The sequence below is a fragment of the Apium graveolens genome, chromosome 10 (genome assembly GCF_009905375.1).
Source record: "Apium graveolens cultivar Ventura chromosome 10, ASM990537v1, whole genome shotgun sequence".
Lineage (NCBI taxonomy): Eukaryota > Viridiplantae > Streptophyta > Magnoliopsida > Apiales > Apiaceae > Apium > Apium graveolens.
Genome location: NC_133656.1, coordinates 88,571,679 through 88,588,907, shown reverse-complemented (window position 1 = coordinate 88,588,907; position 17,229 = coordinate 88,571,679). Strand labels below are relative to the sequence as shown.

Here is a 17,229-nt window from a genome sequence, read left to right as displayed (position 1 = left end):
CTTCTTCCTCTAACTACTAATGTACAAGAAACTTGGGTTGCCTCCCATGAAGCACTTGCTTTACATCGTTAGCTTGACGTAGAATTGCGAGATCAAACAGACAATAAAACAGTACTAACCACCTCGCGGTTTACCGTGTCACCATAGTAATGTTTCAACCTCTGACCATTTACCTTGAATGCTTGGCCCAGATCGTTCTAAAAAATCTCCACCGGTCCATGTGGAAACACAATTTTGACAACAAATGGCCTTGACCACCTCGACTTCAACTTTCCAGAAAAGAGACGAAGACGAGAGTTAAACAAAAGAACTTGTTACCCCGGCATAAATGATTTAAGCACTAGACCCCTATCGTGCCACCTCTTGACTTTCTCCTTATACATTTTATTGTTTTCATAAGCTTGAAGTCGAAACCCATCGAGTTCATTCAATTGAAACATCCTTTTCTTTTCAGCTGCATCCAAATCAAGATTTAAGTTCTACAAAGCCCAATACGCTTTATGCTCGAGCTCCACTGGAAAATGACATCCCTTACCATAAACCAACTGAAATGACAACATTCCCAATTAAGTCTTGTATGCTGTTCTATACACCCAAACAGTTTCATCAAGCTTCAAAGACCAATCTTTCCTTGATGGACACATAAATTTCTCTAAAATGCGCTTGATCTCTCTGTTAGATACCTCAGCTTGACCATTTATCTGAGGATGATAAGTCGTAGCAATGCGATGATTCATATTATACCTTTGCATCATAGCAGCGAACTTGCGATTGCAAAAATGCGACCCCTCATCACTGATTATGACTCTCGGAGTTCCAAATCTTGTGAATATCTGCTTTTGAAGAAAATTAAGCACAACCTTCGCATCGTTCATTGGCAACGCCTTGACTTCAACCCATTTCGAGACATAATCGACCGCCAACAAGATATATTGATTATTACAAGATGAGACAAATGGCTCCATGAAGTCAATTCCCCAAACATCGAAGACTTCAAGCTCGAGAAGCACATTAAGAGGCATCTCATCCCTTTTCGACATGTTACCCACACATTGACATCGATCACATTTCAAAATGAACTGATGAGCATCTTTATACAAAGTTGGCCAAAAGAAACCTGCTTGAAGAATACGAGCTGCTGTCTTTTCTCCACCATAATATCCTCCGTAAGCTGTTGAGTGGAAATCTCGCAAGATCCCCCCATTTAGCTGTAAGTAATACATCTCCTGATAATTTGGTCATCTCCTTGTCGAAAAAGAAATGGCTCATCCCATATATACCACTTCACTTCATGTAGAAACTTCTTCCTTTGAGCATACGACAAGTCAGAAGGCATGATATTACTCACAAGGTAGTTCACAATGTCTGCAAACCATGGTTCTTCCTCTTGCACTCCAAACAGCTGCTCATCAGGAAAAGACTCATTTATTAATGTCTTATCCAGTGAAGTTGCACTTGGATCCTCCAAACGAGAGAGATGATCAACGACTTGATTCTCAGTACCTTTTATGTCCTTGATCTCTAACTCAAATTCCTGAAGCAAAAGAACCCATATGATCAATCTAGGCTTCAATCTCGGCTTCGAGTCCTTCTTCGAGACGAGATATCGAATTACAGCATGATCAGTGAAAACTGTCACCTCCATCCCAAGCAGATATGATCGAAACTTCTCAAAACTATAGACAGTAGCCAAAAGTTCTTTCTCAGTAGTGGTGTAGTTCATTTGAGCACCATTAAGAGTCTTACTAGCATAGTAGACTACATGAAATATGTTGTTCTTTCTTTGCCCAAGAACTGCTCCTACTACATAATCACTTGCATCACACATCATTTCAAACGGTTCACTCCAATCAGGTGCAGTTATGACAGGTGCCGTAATCAAACTCTTCTTTAGCGTCTCAAATACAGCAAGGCACTCGTCATCAAACTTGAAAGGAATATCTTTCTCTAGCAAATTGCACAACGGCTTCAAAATCTTAGAGAAGTCCTTGATGAAACGTCTATAGAAACCCGCATGACCAAGAAAACTGTAAATTCCCTTAACATAAATTGGTGGAGGAAGTTTCTCGATAACCTCCACCTTGGCTTTGTCCACCTCAAGACCCCTACTAGAAACCTTGTGACCAAGAATGATGCCTTGGCGCACCATAAAATGACATTTATCCCAATTGAGAACCAAATTGATTTCAACGCACCTTTTCAGCACTAACCTAGATTGTGGAAGCATTCATCATAAGAAGTTCCAAAGACCGAGAAATCGTCCATGAACACTTTTACATTATTCCCAATCATATCAGAGAAGATAGCCATCATGCATCTCTGAAAAGTGGTCGGTGCTCCACATAAACCAAAAGAAACTCTCCAAATACAAAAGTACCAAAAAGGCATGTAAATGTAGTCTTCTCCTGATCTTCTCAAGCGATATAAATCTGATTATATCCCGAATACCCATCCAGAAGACAGTAGTACTCATGCCCAGCCAATCTATCAAGCATCTGATCAATGAAAGGAATAGGGAAGTGATCTTTCCTGGTAGCTTTGTTCAGCTTTCTATAATCCATACAAACTCTCCACCTCGTGACTGTTCATGTAGGAATGAGCTCATTCTTCTCATTTGCTACCACAGTGATACCACCTTTTTTGGCACACACTGAACTGAGCTTACCTAAGAACTGTCAGAAATAGGATAAATTATCCCTTCATCTAGCCACTTAAGGATTTCCTTCCTCACAACCACTTTCATGATCGGATTTAGCCTTCTCTATTGCTCAACAGTAGGCTTGCTACCCTCCTCTAGCAGAATTTTATGCATGCAATAAGAAGGGCTGATTCTCTTGATATCTACTATAGTCCAACCACTTGCCGATTTAAATTCTCTAAGAATTCTCAAAAGCTTCTCCTCGTTGCTACCTGAAAGGTCGGATGCAATAATAATAGGCAAAGTAGATGCATCACCTAAAAACACATACCTCAAATGTTCAGGTAAAGGCTTAAGCTCAAGAGTAGGAACTTCCTCAATAGATGGCTTGAGGCGCTTTGGAGAACTTTTCATCTCCTCCAACCCAAGAAATTCAAAAGGCATTTCCACCTTTCGCTTTCAGGGAGAAGCATTCAAATATTGCAAGTGCTCATCACCTTCGTCATCTTCACTATCGGAATTCCCCAACAAGATTTTTTTAAGGCATCAGACCTTAGCAATCGATCAAGTTCTGAAGTAACCACAGAATCACCCAACTCCACTTTTAAGCACTCCTCATTTTCTGTAGGGAACTTCATCGCGTTGAACATATTAAAAGTGATATCCTGATCCAACACTCGCATGGTGAGCTCACCTTTTTGTACATCAATCAAGGTTCGGCCGGTGCCAAGAAAGGTCTTCCCAAAATTATGGGAATCTTCTTATCCTCTTCGAAATCAAGAATTACAAAATCAGCAGGAAAGATGAGTTTATCCACCTTGACCAAAACATCCTCAACAATGCCTCGTGGATAAGTAGTAGAACGATCTGCCAAGTGCAAAGTCATATAAGTAGGCTTTGGATCCGGTAAGTCCAACTTCTTGAAGATTGACAAAGGCATCAGATTGATGCTAGCTCCCAAGTTACATAAGCATTTGTCAAATGACACCTTTCCAATGGTGCATGGAATAGTGAAGCTTCCGGGATCTTTAAGCTTTGGAGGTAACTTCTATTATAGCACATCACTGCATTCCTCCGTGAGAGAAACGGTCTCTAAGTTATCAAGCTTCACCTTCCGGGAGAGAATACCTTTCATAAACTTTGCATAACTCGGCATTTGTTCAAGAGCTTCAGCGAAAGGTATGTTAATATGAAGTTTCTTGAACACCTCCAGAAACTTCTCAAACTGCTTATCCATCTTTTTCTTCTACAGCCTCTTAGGAAAATGAGGTGGAGGATAGATCTGTTTCTCCCCTTTATTACCCTTAGGAGGAGTGTGCTCAACAGTAGTCTTCCTTGGTTCCACTTCTGCTTCCTTCTGCACTTCCTCTTCTTCAGCCTCAACTTCAGATTCTGGAGCCTTAAATTTTTCAAGATTTGCAACCTTACCAGACCTCAATGTAATTGCCTTAACATACTCATTAGCTTCCTTCTTGCCTGGCACTTCAGTATCACTTGGAAGCGTGCCAGGTTGACGATTCAGTAATGCATTAGCAATCTGCCCAATCTAATTCTCTAAGGTCTTGATAGAAACAACTTGGCTTTTGCATATAAGCCTCAACTCCTCCAATTCAGATTTTTCATTAGCTTGCGGTAACTGCTGAAGTTGAAGTTGTTGCCTAGGGGCATATTGCGGTTGTTGAAAACCAGGAGGGTTATACTGCTTTGCTGTCTATGGCTGATAAGGTTGTTTTACCGCATTCTGATTGTTGCTCCAGCTAAAGTTAGGATGATTGCGGTTATTAGGATGATAAGTGGATGGAGCTTGCTGCTGTGATCTCTGAAAGTTGCTCATAAATTGAGCTGATTCGCTAGAAATAGCATATTACTCAGTTGCATGTGCCCCCGCACAAAGCACACAAACACTAGTGATTTGGTTAACTCCATAATTAACCAAAGAGTCAACTTTTATCGTCAAAGCTTGAAGTTGAGCAGCTATAGCAGTAGCTGTATCCACTTCCAGAATTCCTACTACCTTGCCTTGCAACATTCTTTGCGTAGTATTATGGTATTCATTAGCTGTCATTAGCTCAATCAACTCATAAGCTTCATTATAGCTTTTGGCCCATAAGGCTCCACCAGATGCTGCATCGAGCATAAGTCTAGACTGTGCTCCTAAACCATTATAGAAACAGTTTATGATCATCCAATCAGGCATGCCTTGGTGTGGGCACTTCCTTAGCATCTCCTTATATCGATCCCAAGCCTCACACAGAGATTCTCCAGTTTGTTGTATAAACTGAGTAAGAGCATTCCTGATTGCAGCCGTCCTTTTCATGGAAAAGAATTTAGTGAGAAACTTTTGAGCAAGATCCTCCCATGTGGTGATAGACCCTGGTGGTTGAGAATGTAACCATCACTTTTCTTTATCCCTCAGAGAGAATGGGAAGAATCGCAACTTGATCGCATCTTCAGTTACCCCATTGAACTTGAAAGTGCATGTTGGGGTCTTCTGTAGGATAACCCCCAAACGGAACTGAGTTCTGTATCATCTGAATCTTGCTCGACTTGATCTCAAAAGTGTAAGCCGATATGGCTGATCTGATGATGCTCGACTGAATATCATTGATCTTCGGCTAAGAATAGTCCATCAAAGCCTTAGGAATTTCTGCTTGATCCCCCATCACTACTAAAGCTGGTTCCTCGACTTTCTCTTCTTCTTCCACTTTTTTTGTCCTAAAAAACTTCCCTTCAAATCACTACAGCTTCCTCCTCGGCTTAATCTAGAGTTCTCTTACGAGCCCGCGAATGCGTATGTATACACACTAGCTAGAGTACCTAAAACACGACAAGGAAAAGAGTATGTAAGTAACAATGTCCGAGTCAATGAACTTTAACGATCACTGATAACAAATACATAAACTAAAGTTATCACCGAGTTCCCCGGCCGCGGCGCCAAAAACTTGTTAGTCGATAAGCACACGCTAATAATTCACGCAAGTATACGCGATCGCAAGTAATATAGAATTATTTCTAGTTGGTTCCCACAGAGATTGGTTTAGGTTAACTATGTGATTTATGCACTTATGCAACAATGATATGGCTATTATTCAATGCTAAGATGAAAAACAATTTGGGTTTTGATTATACTACGATTAACTATTGAGAATTATACTAGAGAATATTAACTAAGAGATTAAAGAGAGTTGAATAATATATGACACAAACATGGGATTCTAACTTCATTAAGTACTTTATTCAACAGTCTTTTCGTTCTTAACTTAGCATGTAATGGCGATGACACTAATTAGATAACACGAAACTGATAAACGCCAACTTTTGTTGTACGAATACCATACTACCAGACATCCACAAAAGAGATAGAAGGTGAATAGACACCAATTATATTGAGCAAAAGTTACAACAAATTCTATAGACATATAGGGTCTCAATATAATTGGTGTCTATACAGCTTCTATCTCTTTTTTGGATGTCTGGTAGTAGGGTATTCGTACAACGAAAGTTGGCATTTACTAGTTTTGTGTTATCTGATTAGTTTTCATCACCATTACATGGTAAGGTTAAGAATAATGACTTTAAATGAAGTAGTAATGTAGTTAGAATCCCATGTATTTCTCGTATAAGTAATTCAACCCTCTTATTCTCTTAGTTAATTGTAGTTAGTATAATCTCTTAGTTTAATCAAAACCCAAATTGTTATTTGTCTTAGCATTGAACAATAACTATATCATTGTTGCATAAATGTATAAATTGAACTTAACCTAAACCAGTCTATGTGGGAACGAACTAGAAAGAATTCTATATTACTTGCGAACGTGTATACTTGCGTGTAAAATTAGCACGTGTTTTCGTCCTAACACCCCCTCTGTGTGTGATTCATTATTTAACAATTTGCCAGCAACAAGGTTGGTTTCTCATCTTCTATCTGTGCCATATTGGCCTCCTGTCTCACATCTTTCATTCATTTTGGTCTCATGCATTCGGCTGCATAGTGACCATAGCTTTGAGAGTTGAAGCATCTCACTTTGGTTTTGTCACGACCACCACGTCCCTTCCAGTTAGATGATGCATCACCTCCATTTCTTTCTGTTCATTTCAGCCATTCTTCCCTTGTTGGCAAGAGCCTGCCTTCATTTTTCTCCCGTTTAGCCCATTCTTCCTCTGTTATCAGTAATTGACCACCAATGCTCTCAGATGGCCCCTTCATTCGCTCCCCATGGGCCTTGAGTGAGCCTACCACTTCCTCCACAGTTAGCATCTCCATATCGCTAAGATGTTCCATCGTGGATACGATCTGTAAGAACTTGTTGGGTACTGCACACAAAATTTTTTTTACACCATAAGACTTATCCAAACTGTCTCCCAATACTCTTATATTAGTAACCAGCCCAGTAAGCTTCATGCAGAACTTATCAATCTGCTCATTGTCCTTCATCACGAGTGATTCAAACTCCATCTTAGGATTTTGCACTTTTGCCTTTCGTACTTTATCAGCTCCTTGACAAAGTGATCTTGTAGCTTTCCATGCATCATTTGCCTTCTTCTTGTCAGCAAGTGAAAGAAGAATCTCCTCTAAGATTCCCTGATAAATCATGGCTAACACTATCTTGTCCAATCTTTCTTCGCATACAGTCTTTGGGTCGCTTGGCTCTATTGCATCCCAAACAGAATGAGCTTCCATGATCATCTTCATTTTGAGAGTCCGTGTAGTATAATTACATTTGGTTGACATGGGATAGCTTAGACTCATTGATCCACCCTTCAACTTGTTTGCATCCATGGTCGTTGCTTCGCCAGTTTTGCAGTATTCTCCTGATGTGCTAATACCAATTCTTAAAGCTACAAACTAATAACCTAATATATATATATGTGTGTGTGTGTGTGTGTTAGATGTATAGATATAGGTGTTTGTGATATAACTGAGTTACAAAACAACTAATGCACCAACGACTTGCTTTATTAATTCTGCAGAAACAAATATATAGTAGCTTGCCATAACAGAGATGGCTACAAACTAGAAAATCGGAAGCAAATAAAACTCCTACAAATACTCTACTACTTATTCAACTGGGTCCTAAAAAATCTCCACTAAAACATGACTAATTCACAGATCATCTTTAATAAAAGAACTTAATCAAATAAATAAAAACTAGTTTAAGATTAATAACCAACATATGGGTCTGGGATCATTTTGCATCTGTCAGTGTGTATGTAACCATTCTGCTAAATTAGCTGGTAATAGTTTCTTTATACTAATTGTTTTTTACTTTTTGTGCATGTTCTAGTTATGTGTAAAAAACAATGTAAAGGGGAAGTTGGAAGGATTGATGTGTTGGTATTTCCCGTACATCCGTTGTTTTCGTGCATTTTATCATGTAAGAAACTTAATGATCTGTTGTTACAGTTGCATGCATTCATTGATTATGGTTCTGAAGAGTTTCGAGTAATTAGACATATGCATGGCCAAATTTGATGGTAAGAAATGTGCGATTTTCTTGTAGTATAGGTCTATGAATATGTTTATGGTGGAAGAAATAGGAAACTTAACCCTTCTCCGCCTGCATATGGTCTTCCAAAATTTAGAGTTTTAAAAAGCATCATATAAACCCTCTCCATCTTTCCTATTAAAAATGTATAAAGTGTGAATGACATACTACAAGAAATACAGACACGGCCATCAAAACACTATATAATGCAGTTAGAAATTGGATGACTCTGCATGCAAGTAGCGAATGTCAGAACGCTACTTTCATTCTTAGAAGTGTTCCACTATACAAGTTGGAAAACTTCGAAGAGAACTGTCGGGCCAAAGGCCCATTAACAGGACAAGGCCCATATGCCAAGCCCAGAAGAGAATAAAGGCCCATTCAAGACACTATAAATAGGAGCCAATACTCTCTTATTAAGGGGTGGGAAACAGTGTGTGGGGAGTGAGAATTAGGGTCAACAGTGGCGCTAGAAGCAGGGGAAGATCCTCTCATACAGGTCTAATGGAGAAAGGCAGTCCAAATCGTCAACAACAAAAGGAAATAGCAAAGCTAGGGCATGAAGCTCAAGCTCCAGCTACCAAAGAGCTGAAAAGCGTCCACCAAAAAGTAGATCTGAGAACAAAGTCAGGTATACAACCTCAGACTCTGTTATTCAACCAAGATAAGGTTGTCTCAACAGAAAGACCAACACAATCAGATCCCGTCGATCGGAAAAAATGACCGAAAGGCCGTGACCGAACTCTGGTAGAAGCCTCTACCGATCAAAAGGTACTGTCCAGTGATATGCGTTTACACCTCGATAAAAACAGTGAGATAAGAGAAAAGATGAGGCGGATAATAACGCACTTCTTTCGGAAGAAGACGACGACGAGATGCAGCTTTTGAAGAAGGAACGACGATTAATAGTCAAAAAGATCAAACACTAAAAGGAGTTAATGCGTATGCATCGTGAACTTTTCGAGGTCTCCGAAGACTACAAAACATTAGACAATCAAAATGAGGAGTACGACTCCACATGGATTCCAGGAAAATAGTCAGTCGTCTCCGAGTATGAGGAGTCCACAGGATCCCTCTACTCAAAAAGGAAACATCGAAAGATGGTTGAGGATGAAGACTCGGAAGAGCTAGAAAGCCATCTCGCGAGCTCGAAGCGTCGTCAAACATCAGATTTATCAAAACTTGCAGATGACTTGTCCCTGATTAAGAACTACATTCGATCTCAAAGTGGAGGTAGTGATGTGGCCTCTAAAAGCCCTCTCTCAGTCAAAATTGAAAATGATAAAATCAATAGGGATCTGAAAGTACCTCGCATTGACTCCTTTGACGGATCTATAGACTCGTCAGACTTCATTAATCTCTTTGATGGTAGAATGGTTTTCTTCGGCCATTCAGAGACGGCTAGACGTCGCTTCTTCTCTACCTGTCTTAAAGGTACAATACTGAATTGGTTCAATAACTTGCCACCTCGATCAATTGATTCCTGGACAATTTAGAAAAGTAAGTTTAGGACTCGCTTCTCCAGTAATAAGAGAAGGGAAAAAATTATAGCCTCGTTGATTACAGTTTATCAAAGCACAAACGAGAGCTTGCGAATATACCTGACTCTTTTCAGGGCCCACATAGTTGAGATAACGGACTTAGCCGACCCTCTGGTGGTTAATTATCTCATACCGGGAATTGACAGGACACGACACAGTCAGCTACTCGAAGAACTCTTCGAGAAGGAACCCAAGATATTGCAATCAGTGATCAATATTATTGAACATAGGTTGACTCTTCAAGAAGCTATAGGCAGTATCCAGCATTCTTGCTCCCCGAGGCCAAGATATGAGCGAAGCCCTCGAAGAAACCGCGAGTATGACAAAAGAAGCTATAAAAGCCAACAAGAAACTGAAAAGCCTCGAGGTCTAAGAAGTTCACGAACCTCTCCAGTAGCACGAAATTACCAAAGGCCCCGTGAGCGAACATCAGAGAATTCCGGGGTAGGGAAGACAAACAATTGACTACAAGAGCTAGTGACTATCCAGAACCAATCAAACTAAATACAGATAAGGCCACGATACTAGCGGTCCTTAAAACAAATCCTTCCTACAGACCCCTGAGGCCCATGAACCCTAATAGGACCCCAAGCAGCAAATATTGTGACTTTCATGAAGACACAAGCCACGAGACTGAGCAGTGCTTTCAATTAACAAACCTTATCGAAGACAAGGTATGTAGTGGATAATTGGCCTACTATGCAGAAACCACCCAGTCTTGAAGGCATCAGCATCATGACCCAGATAGAGTAATCAACATCATCTCAGGAGGCCACTCGGCAAGAGGATCCTCGAACAATTCAAAAAAATTATATGCTCGAGACGTTTGTAGAATCGAGACAAAGAGGCCTCGAAGAAACCCAACCCCTGTCATCTTTTTCTCAGATGAAGACTACACAGACGACATCATTGAGGATCATCAAGACGCCCTTGTCATAAAAACTAAGGTGGGCACTAACACAGTTAAGAAAATCCTTGTGGATATCCTATACTACAGTGCCTATTCCAGAATGAATTTGGGTGATAGAAAACTCAATACAGCCAAAGGAACACCTCTCTATGATTTCACAGGAAATGAGGTTAAGCTCGTAGGTGTCATTGACTTGTTAGTTCTTTTTGGCTCACCACCTTGCCAGATCTGGCGTGTAGTTAAATATTATGTGGTTAACGCTATCTCAAGTTTTGATGCCATCATTGGACGAACCACAATTGGTCCACTTAAAGCAATTACGTCAATCGCCCATTTAAAAATGAAATTCCCCACGAAGTTCGGAGTCGGGGAATTGTGTGGAGACCAACGTGTATCTCGACAGTGCTATTTAGGCAACTTCATTCCAAAAAAACTAAACGCATCCACTGCTGAAGTCCATCAAATCATAGAGGTCGACCCAAGGGAACTATTAGAGGCTCCTAATCCAGCAAGATGCGAACCAAATGAAGACCTGCAGGAGATCGAACTCTACGAAGATTTCGTTGGAAAGATTGTGAAAATAGGGGCAAATCTTCCCACACCTATCAAAGATCAGCTTATTTTTATGTTTCGACAATTCGCTGTCATCTTCGCATGGGATCCTAAAGACATGCCAGGAATACCCGAAGATATCGCAGTTCATAGGCTCAACATAGCCCCGGGGTCTCGACCCGTTAAGCAGAAAAATGGGTATTCTCGCCAGAAAAATAGGAGGCAATAGACACATAAATCGATAGACTCTTAGCAGCAGGTTTTATTAAGGAGGTTCAATTCCCCAAGTGGATAGCCAACACCGTCCTGGTCAAGAAAAGCAACGGCAAGTGGCGAATGTGCATCGACTATTCTGACGTCAATAGGGCTTGTCCGAAGGATTTTTACCCTTTGCCAAAAACTGATCAGCTTATTGACTCAATAGCAGGCCACGAAATGCTATCGTTCATGGACGCCTTCGCAGGGTATAACCAGATCAAGCTAGCTGAGGAAGATTAGGACCACACAGCTTTCATAACTCATAGAGGCGTTTTTGGCTACACAATTTTCCCCTTTGGCCTACTCAATGCGGGGGAAACATTTTAGAAAACAATGGACACCATTTTCATACCCCAGATTGGGCGTAATGTTCAGATATACGTTGACGATATGATCGTTAAGTCTGTAAAGACTTCAGACCATATCAATGACCTCGTGGAAACTTTCACAAGGATTAGAGATTATAAGATGCCCCTCAATCCAGCTAAGTGCTCCTTCAGACTCATAGGAGGCAAATTTCTAGGATACCTATTGACTAAACGAGGAATCAAGGCAGACCCAGCACAGGTTAAGGCCATTCAGGAGCTTCCGACGCCTAGAAGTTTGAAAGATCTCCAAAGCCTCACGGGATCCATAGCGGCATTACGTCGTTTCATTCCGCAATCTTCCAAGAGGTGCTTGCCCATGTTTGAAATCATAAAAAACCCTTCGAAGTCAAACAAGTTTGTCTGGAATAGTGAATGTGAAAAATGCTTCCAATTCATCAAGACTTTCCTGGCATCACCTCCAATCTTAAAAAAACCCACTCCATGTGAGCCATTAAAAATCTACCTCTCAGCGTCGGACTCTACGATAGCCTCTGTCCTCATCAAAGACGTCGCTTCAGAGCAATGTCCCGTCTATTATATAAGTCACATGCTCAAGGATGCTGAGATTAGATACTCCAAAGTTGAGAAATTAATTTTCGCCCTGGTAGTCTCAAGAAGAAAACTTCGACATTACTTTCAAGGACGACTAATTAGTGTAATGACTAACCAGCCCCTTCGCAAAATTCTGCATCGACCAGACATGTCAGGAATACTAACCGCTTGGACCATTGAGCTCGGTCAGTTCATCCTCGAATTCAGCCCGCGAACATCAACTAGATAACAGGCTCTCTCGGATCTCGTAGTGGAATGCAACTTCATGGGTCCCGAAGATTGCGAGATAAATATTAGCGGAAGCAAAAAACTTTGGTCCCTATTCATGGATGGATCCTCTATGGTCAACTCGGGAGGAACGGGAATCATCTTGACAAGCTCTGAAGGTTTCAAAGTTTAGCAAGCCATCAAATTTTCATTTAACGTCACCAATAACGAGACAGAATACGAGGCTCTCATAGCAGGCCTCCAATTACCTCAACACCTCGAGGTGCAGGTCATTGACATCTTTGGAGACTCTCAGCTCATCATCAAGCAAATCCTCGAAGAGTACAAAACTATCAATGACAGAATGGCATCATACGCGACTGTTGTGAAGGGCCTGTTAAGCTCATTCTTCTCATGGACCCTAAGTCACATTGACAGATCTATAAATCATTGGGCAGACGCTTTGTCAAGGCTCGCAACTTCAAATTCTTCACCTTATTAAGTTCCAGTATACGTCAAAGTCCTAACAAACTCTTCAATCTCACTAACTTCGACAGATATAAACTGCGTCTCACCTCCGCAGGACTGGAGAACTCCAATAATCCAATATATTGAGGGCTGCTTACTAGAAATGACGGAAAGCGACAAGAGAAAAATAGCATACAAAGCGAGAAATTACTGCCTCGAGAACAATCAAATTTTCAGAAGATCCCAAACGGCCCCACTACTCAAGTGCGTAGGAGAAGAGTAAGCAACACTAGCCATGATTGAAGTCCACATAGGAATATGCGGAGACCACCTAGGGGAAAAAATCTAGCCTTTAAAATTCTACTATACGGCTTCTATTAGCCATCTATGAGGCAAGATTGTGAAAACTTTGTTAGGAAGTGCAAGCCCTGTCAACTCTTCAGCTTCGTGGCACAGAGGCCTCCTACCAAGCTCTCATCAATCACATCACCCTGTCCCTTCTTCATATGGGGTATTGACCTCGTAGGCCCATTACCAAAGATCATTGGTCAGAAGAAATTCATAATAGTGGCCTTTGACTACCACACCAAGTGGGTGGAGGCCAAGCCACTCGCTCGTATCAGAGAGATCAATGTCATTAATTTCTTCATGGAAGACATTGTCTTTAGGTTTGGGGTTCCTCGTATTGTCATCACCGATAATGGCACGCAATTAGTAGGAAGCGAAATTGAAAAAACGTTTGAAAAACTCAAAATCCCGTACTGCAAAGCCTCCGTGGCCTACCCTCAATGTAATGGCCAAGTAGAAATAACAAACAAAACAATACTTCAAGGTATTAAGAAAAGATTGGCAGAAGCTGATAGGTTGTGGGTCGATGAGCTCCCAAACGTTTTATGGAGTTATCGAATGACTCCACGAACCTCGACAGGACAAACTCCCTTTAAAATGGGGTATGGCACAGAGGCCGTCCTACCTATCGAGATAATCCTGGACTCTCTCAGGCTTTAAAGCTTCGATCCACAAGAATCCTTAGTTGGGCTTCGGGAAAACTGTGACCTCGTAGAAGAACTCAGAGACTCAACTCATCTCAAAATTGCTAAGTACCATGAGCGTACAATAAAGTATTTCAACTCAAAAGTCAAGCCAGGAACCTTGGACGTCAACGACCTCGTCTTAAAAGAAGCAGCTGTATCAATGCCCAATAAAATGAGAAAACTATCTTCTCCTTGGGAAGGACCCTACAAAATTGTAAGGGTTGTCAAGCCAGGAACTTTCTTTCTCAGTCACCTCGATGGGCCTCCCATATCAAACACTTGGAACGCATCTCACCTCAAAAAGTACTACCCATGAAGCCACGAAGTTACACCAGGGTCTCCATGTTAGGCACAAAGCATGCGCTAATAAATCACGCAAGTATACACGTTCGCAAGTAATATAGAATGATTTCTAGTTCGTTCCCATAGAGACTCTGATTAATTATATTTAATCAACACTCACTCATCAATGTATTTTTACTCTTCAATGTCAAGACAATAACAATTAAAGTTGATTAAATAATATTAACTATGAGAATTAAACACTTAAATTAACAATGTTAAACACACATGAGATCATAACTTCATTACTACTTCATTCAATAGTTATTATTATTACCCTTAGCATGTATTGGTGACGATATTAATCGAAAAACACGAAACTGATAAACGCCAACTTTCGTTGTACGAATACCATTCTACCAAGCATCCACAATTAAGATATAATTTGAATAGGCATCAATCATGTTGAGACCCTATATGTCTACAGAATTTGACAACATAACGATTTAAGCGCAAGTCATTCATTATGATTACACAGGGCAAGTAAAACGGTTAGAGTTACCCACTAATCATGCATACAATACATGAACCTAAGCTAGCATGGCAAGTTCTAAATCTCAAAATTCACTATCGCTTCACAAGAGATTAACAGGCTATCTTACATGTTCCCGACGCACATAAGACGAATAGGCACAACCTATGCTAGATATCATACAATCACCACATACCAAGGCATTAAACAAATAACTAAAGAAATTCATAGTAAATCCGTTATGACCCCATGATCACGATTAGCCCATGATAGAACTCATCGTCACCATGGGTTCATATGAAAACATGATAATAATACAACAATATAAACTAATAAAAACAGAGTACGTCACAAGAGTATTTAGGTTCAAAGAGTAAAGAAAACTAACATCCACTGTTACAACAAATTATAAGAATCACAAGATAAATGTATGCTTCCTCTTCTTCATTGTTGCGTGCTAAAACGGTCTTCTTGATCTTCTCTCTTTGTTACATGTTATTGAAAACGTCTTCCCAATAGGTTTATATAAGAGTCCACAAGAAACTACGCCAATAGAAGCCCATTAGAACTTGAATTCTAAAAATCAGATTCTGAAATTACGAACCCAGGCGGCCGCCTCCTCCTTCCAGGCGGGCGCCTGCTACTAGGCGGTCGCCTGTTCCTTCCAGGAGGGCGCCTGCAAGCCTTCTGGAATTTTCCTAAGTTTGCTTCTGATTTTGCTGATTTCTTCGCATAACTCCCCGCAATTGATCCCAAGTACATCCTTAGGCTTATTTTGATGAAATCCTCCTATCTAAGCAAGTTATACCCTGAAATGCAAAAAACACTCGAAAACGCGTTAAATACATAAAATACTCGAGTTCAAGACATCAATTCAAGCCGTTATAAGACGCTCTAAGTGGTATAAAATGCCACTTATCACACCCCCAAACTTAAATCGATGTTTGTCCTCAAGCAGCACAGACTCAAAAAACTGAATAAAAACATGCATTAATGCAAACTATATGAAATGCAGCGATCTCCATCCTGATGACTAAACCAACCAACACATGGCATATCAACAATGCAATTAGGCGACTAAAGATCAATCAAATCACGCAAGAGAATATACAACTAGAAACATGGTGTGTGCGAATGCTTAACAGATATGCTTCGAAACTAGATCAATCACCATAACTTAATTATCCTCAAGGAAATCATAAAATTATATGAAGAATATATTCTAGACACAAAATGACGTATAACACTTCAAGCTCATTGGAGTTTATTAAGGAATCATGCTTTTATTCAACATATAAATAAGTGCTTATTTGATCGTGCAATGAGTGAGGTCCACAAAAGACTTATGCAATTGTATCCATTTAGAGATCGTTAGGTTAGCGGATCCCATACTATAAAAGCCTTAGATCACTAGGCACAAAGTCCCCTAAGAACTTAATAACTCGAATACCAAAGAGCTCACTCGTGATCAATTATGCATTAAACCATATTTTTTTCTTTTCTTTTTTTTTCTATTTTTTCAATTTCTGAGCAAGTGCTTTTCGCTCCATCTTGCTCAACCGTAGACTACTCGTATACAATACGAGCCGACTACTAGCCATTCGACGCCTAGCCACAATTAGCAACGAATTCCAATTTTTACTCCAATTTTATCTTTTCATGCCTTTTATCATTAAGAGTCTATCATACATTCTAAGCATAAGCAATAGATTAACCTCAAAAACCATCAAACCATGACAATAATCTAGTCCTTAAGCATACTCTAAGACTTAGTGAAATTACAAGTGTTTCTAGCATGCATGCAAATCTAACAAGATTTAACATCACTCTAACGCTATCACTACACTCGCATCAATATCACATATCAATCGATAAAGCAACACAAAAGGGATCATGGTATATGCATGAGCTATATGACATGATAACTAAAGCTATAAAATAAAAAATATAAAAAAAACTATATGGTAAAATATTCAACTATATGAACTAAAATAACATGAAAATGCAACTACATGACATACACACAAATATGTTCCTTAACTACCACCCCCAAACTTAAAAACTTCACTGTCCCCAGTGAAGGTAATAGAAAGGAACATAGGTTATACCTACTTCATCATCATCATCACCCTCAGAGGGTGGAGTGTCAGGAGGTGGATAAGCAGAATCCTCACCAAAAACGGGCCACTGGATGTCAGCTCCAAGGCCTCTAAATGCAGTCCCAAGTGCTAGGGTGAGCTCCTACGCAAACCTACTCTGCGACTTATACATCGCATCCATCCTCCTGGAAAACCTTCTGTACTGGACATCAGCCAATCCCGAACCATCTCCTCCCTGGGCTCTCGAAGAACCTGCCTCTCCCTGAGCCTGGCTAGACCTAGCCATGGTAGCCCCAGTAGCT

General features: G+C 40.3%; 1 protein-coding gene and 1 non-coding gene across 2 annotated transcripts; one reads left to right on the top strand and one right to left on the bottom strand.

Annotated features, from left to right (window-relative positions):
- Positions 1–4,833: 4,833 nt before the first annotated feature.
- LOC141694662 (small nucleolar RNA R71) lies at positions 4,834–4,940 on the top strand. Its single transcript, XR_012563949.1, has one exon. It is a non-coding gene; the product is annotated as a small nucleolar RNA R71 (small nucleolar RNA).
- A 1,788-nt stretch (positions 4,941–6,728) lies between these two features.
- LOC141690733 (uncharacterized) lies at positions 6,729–7,418 on the bottom strand. Its single transcript, XM_074495508.1, has one exon. The coding sequence runs from the start codon at positions 7,416–7,418 to the stop codon at positions 6,729–6,731; it is 690 nt and encodes a 229-aa protein (XP_074351609.1).
- Positions 7,419–17,229: the final 9,811 nt, after the last annotated feature.

What these genes read in the sequence shown, in the direction of transcription:
- LOC141690733 (XM_074495508.1), bottom strand. Translation starts at nt 7,418, where the DNA reads ATGGATGCAAACAAGTTGAAGGGTGGATCAATGAGTCTAAGCTATCCC.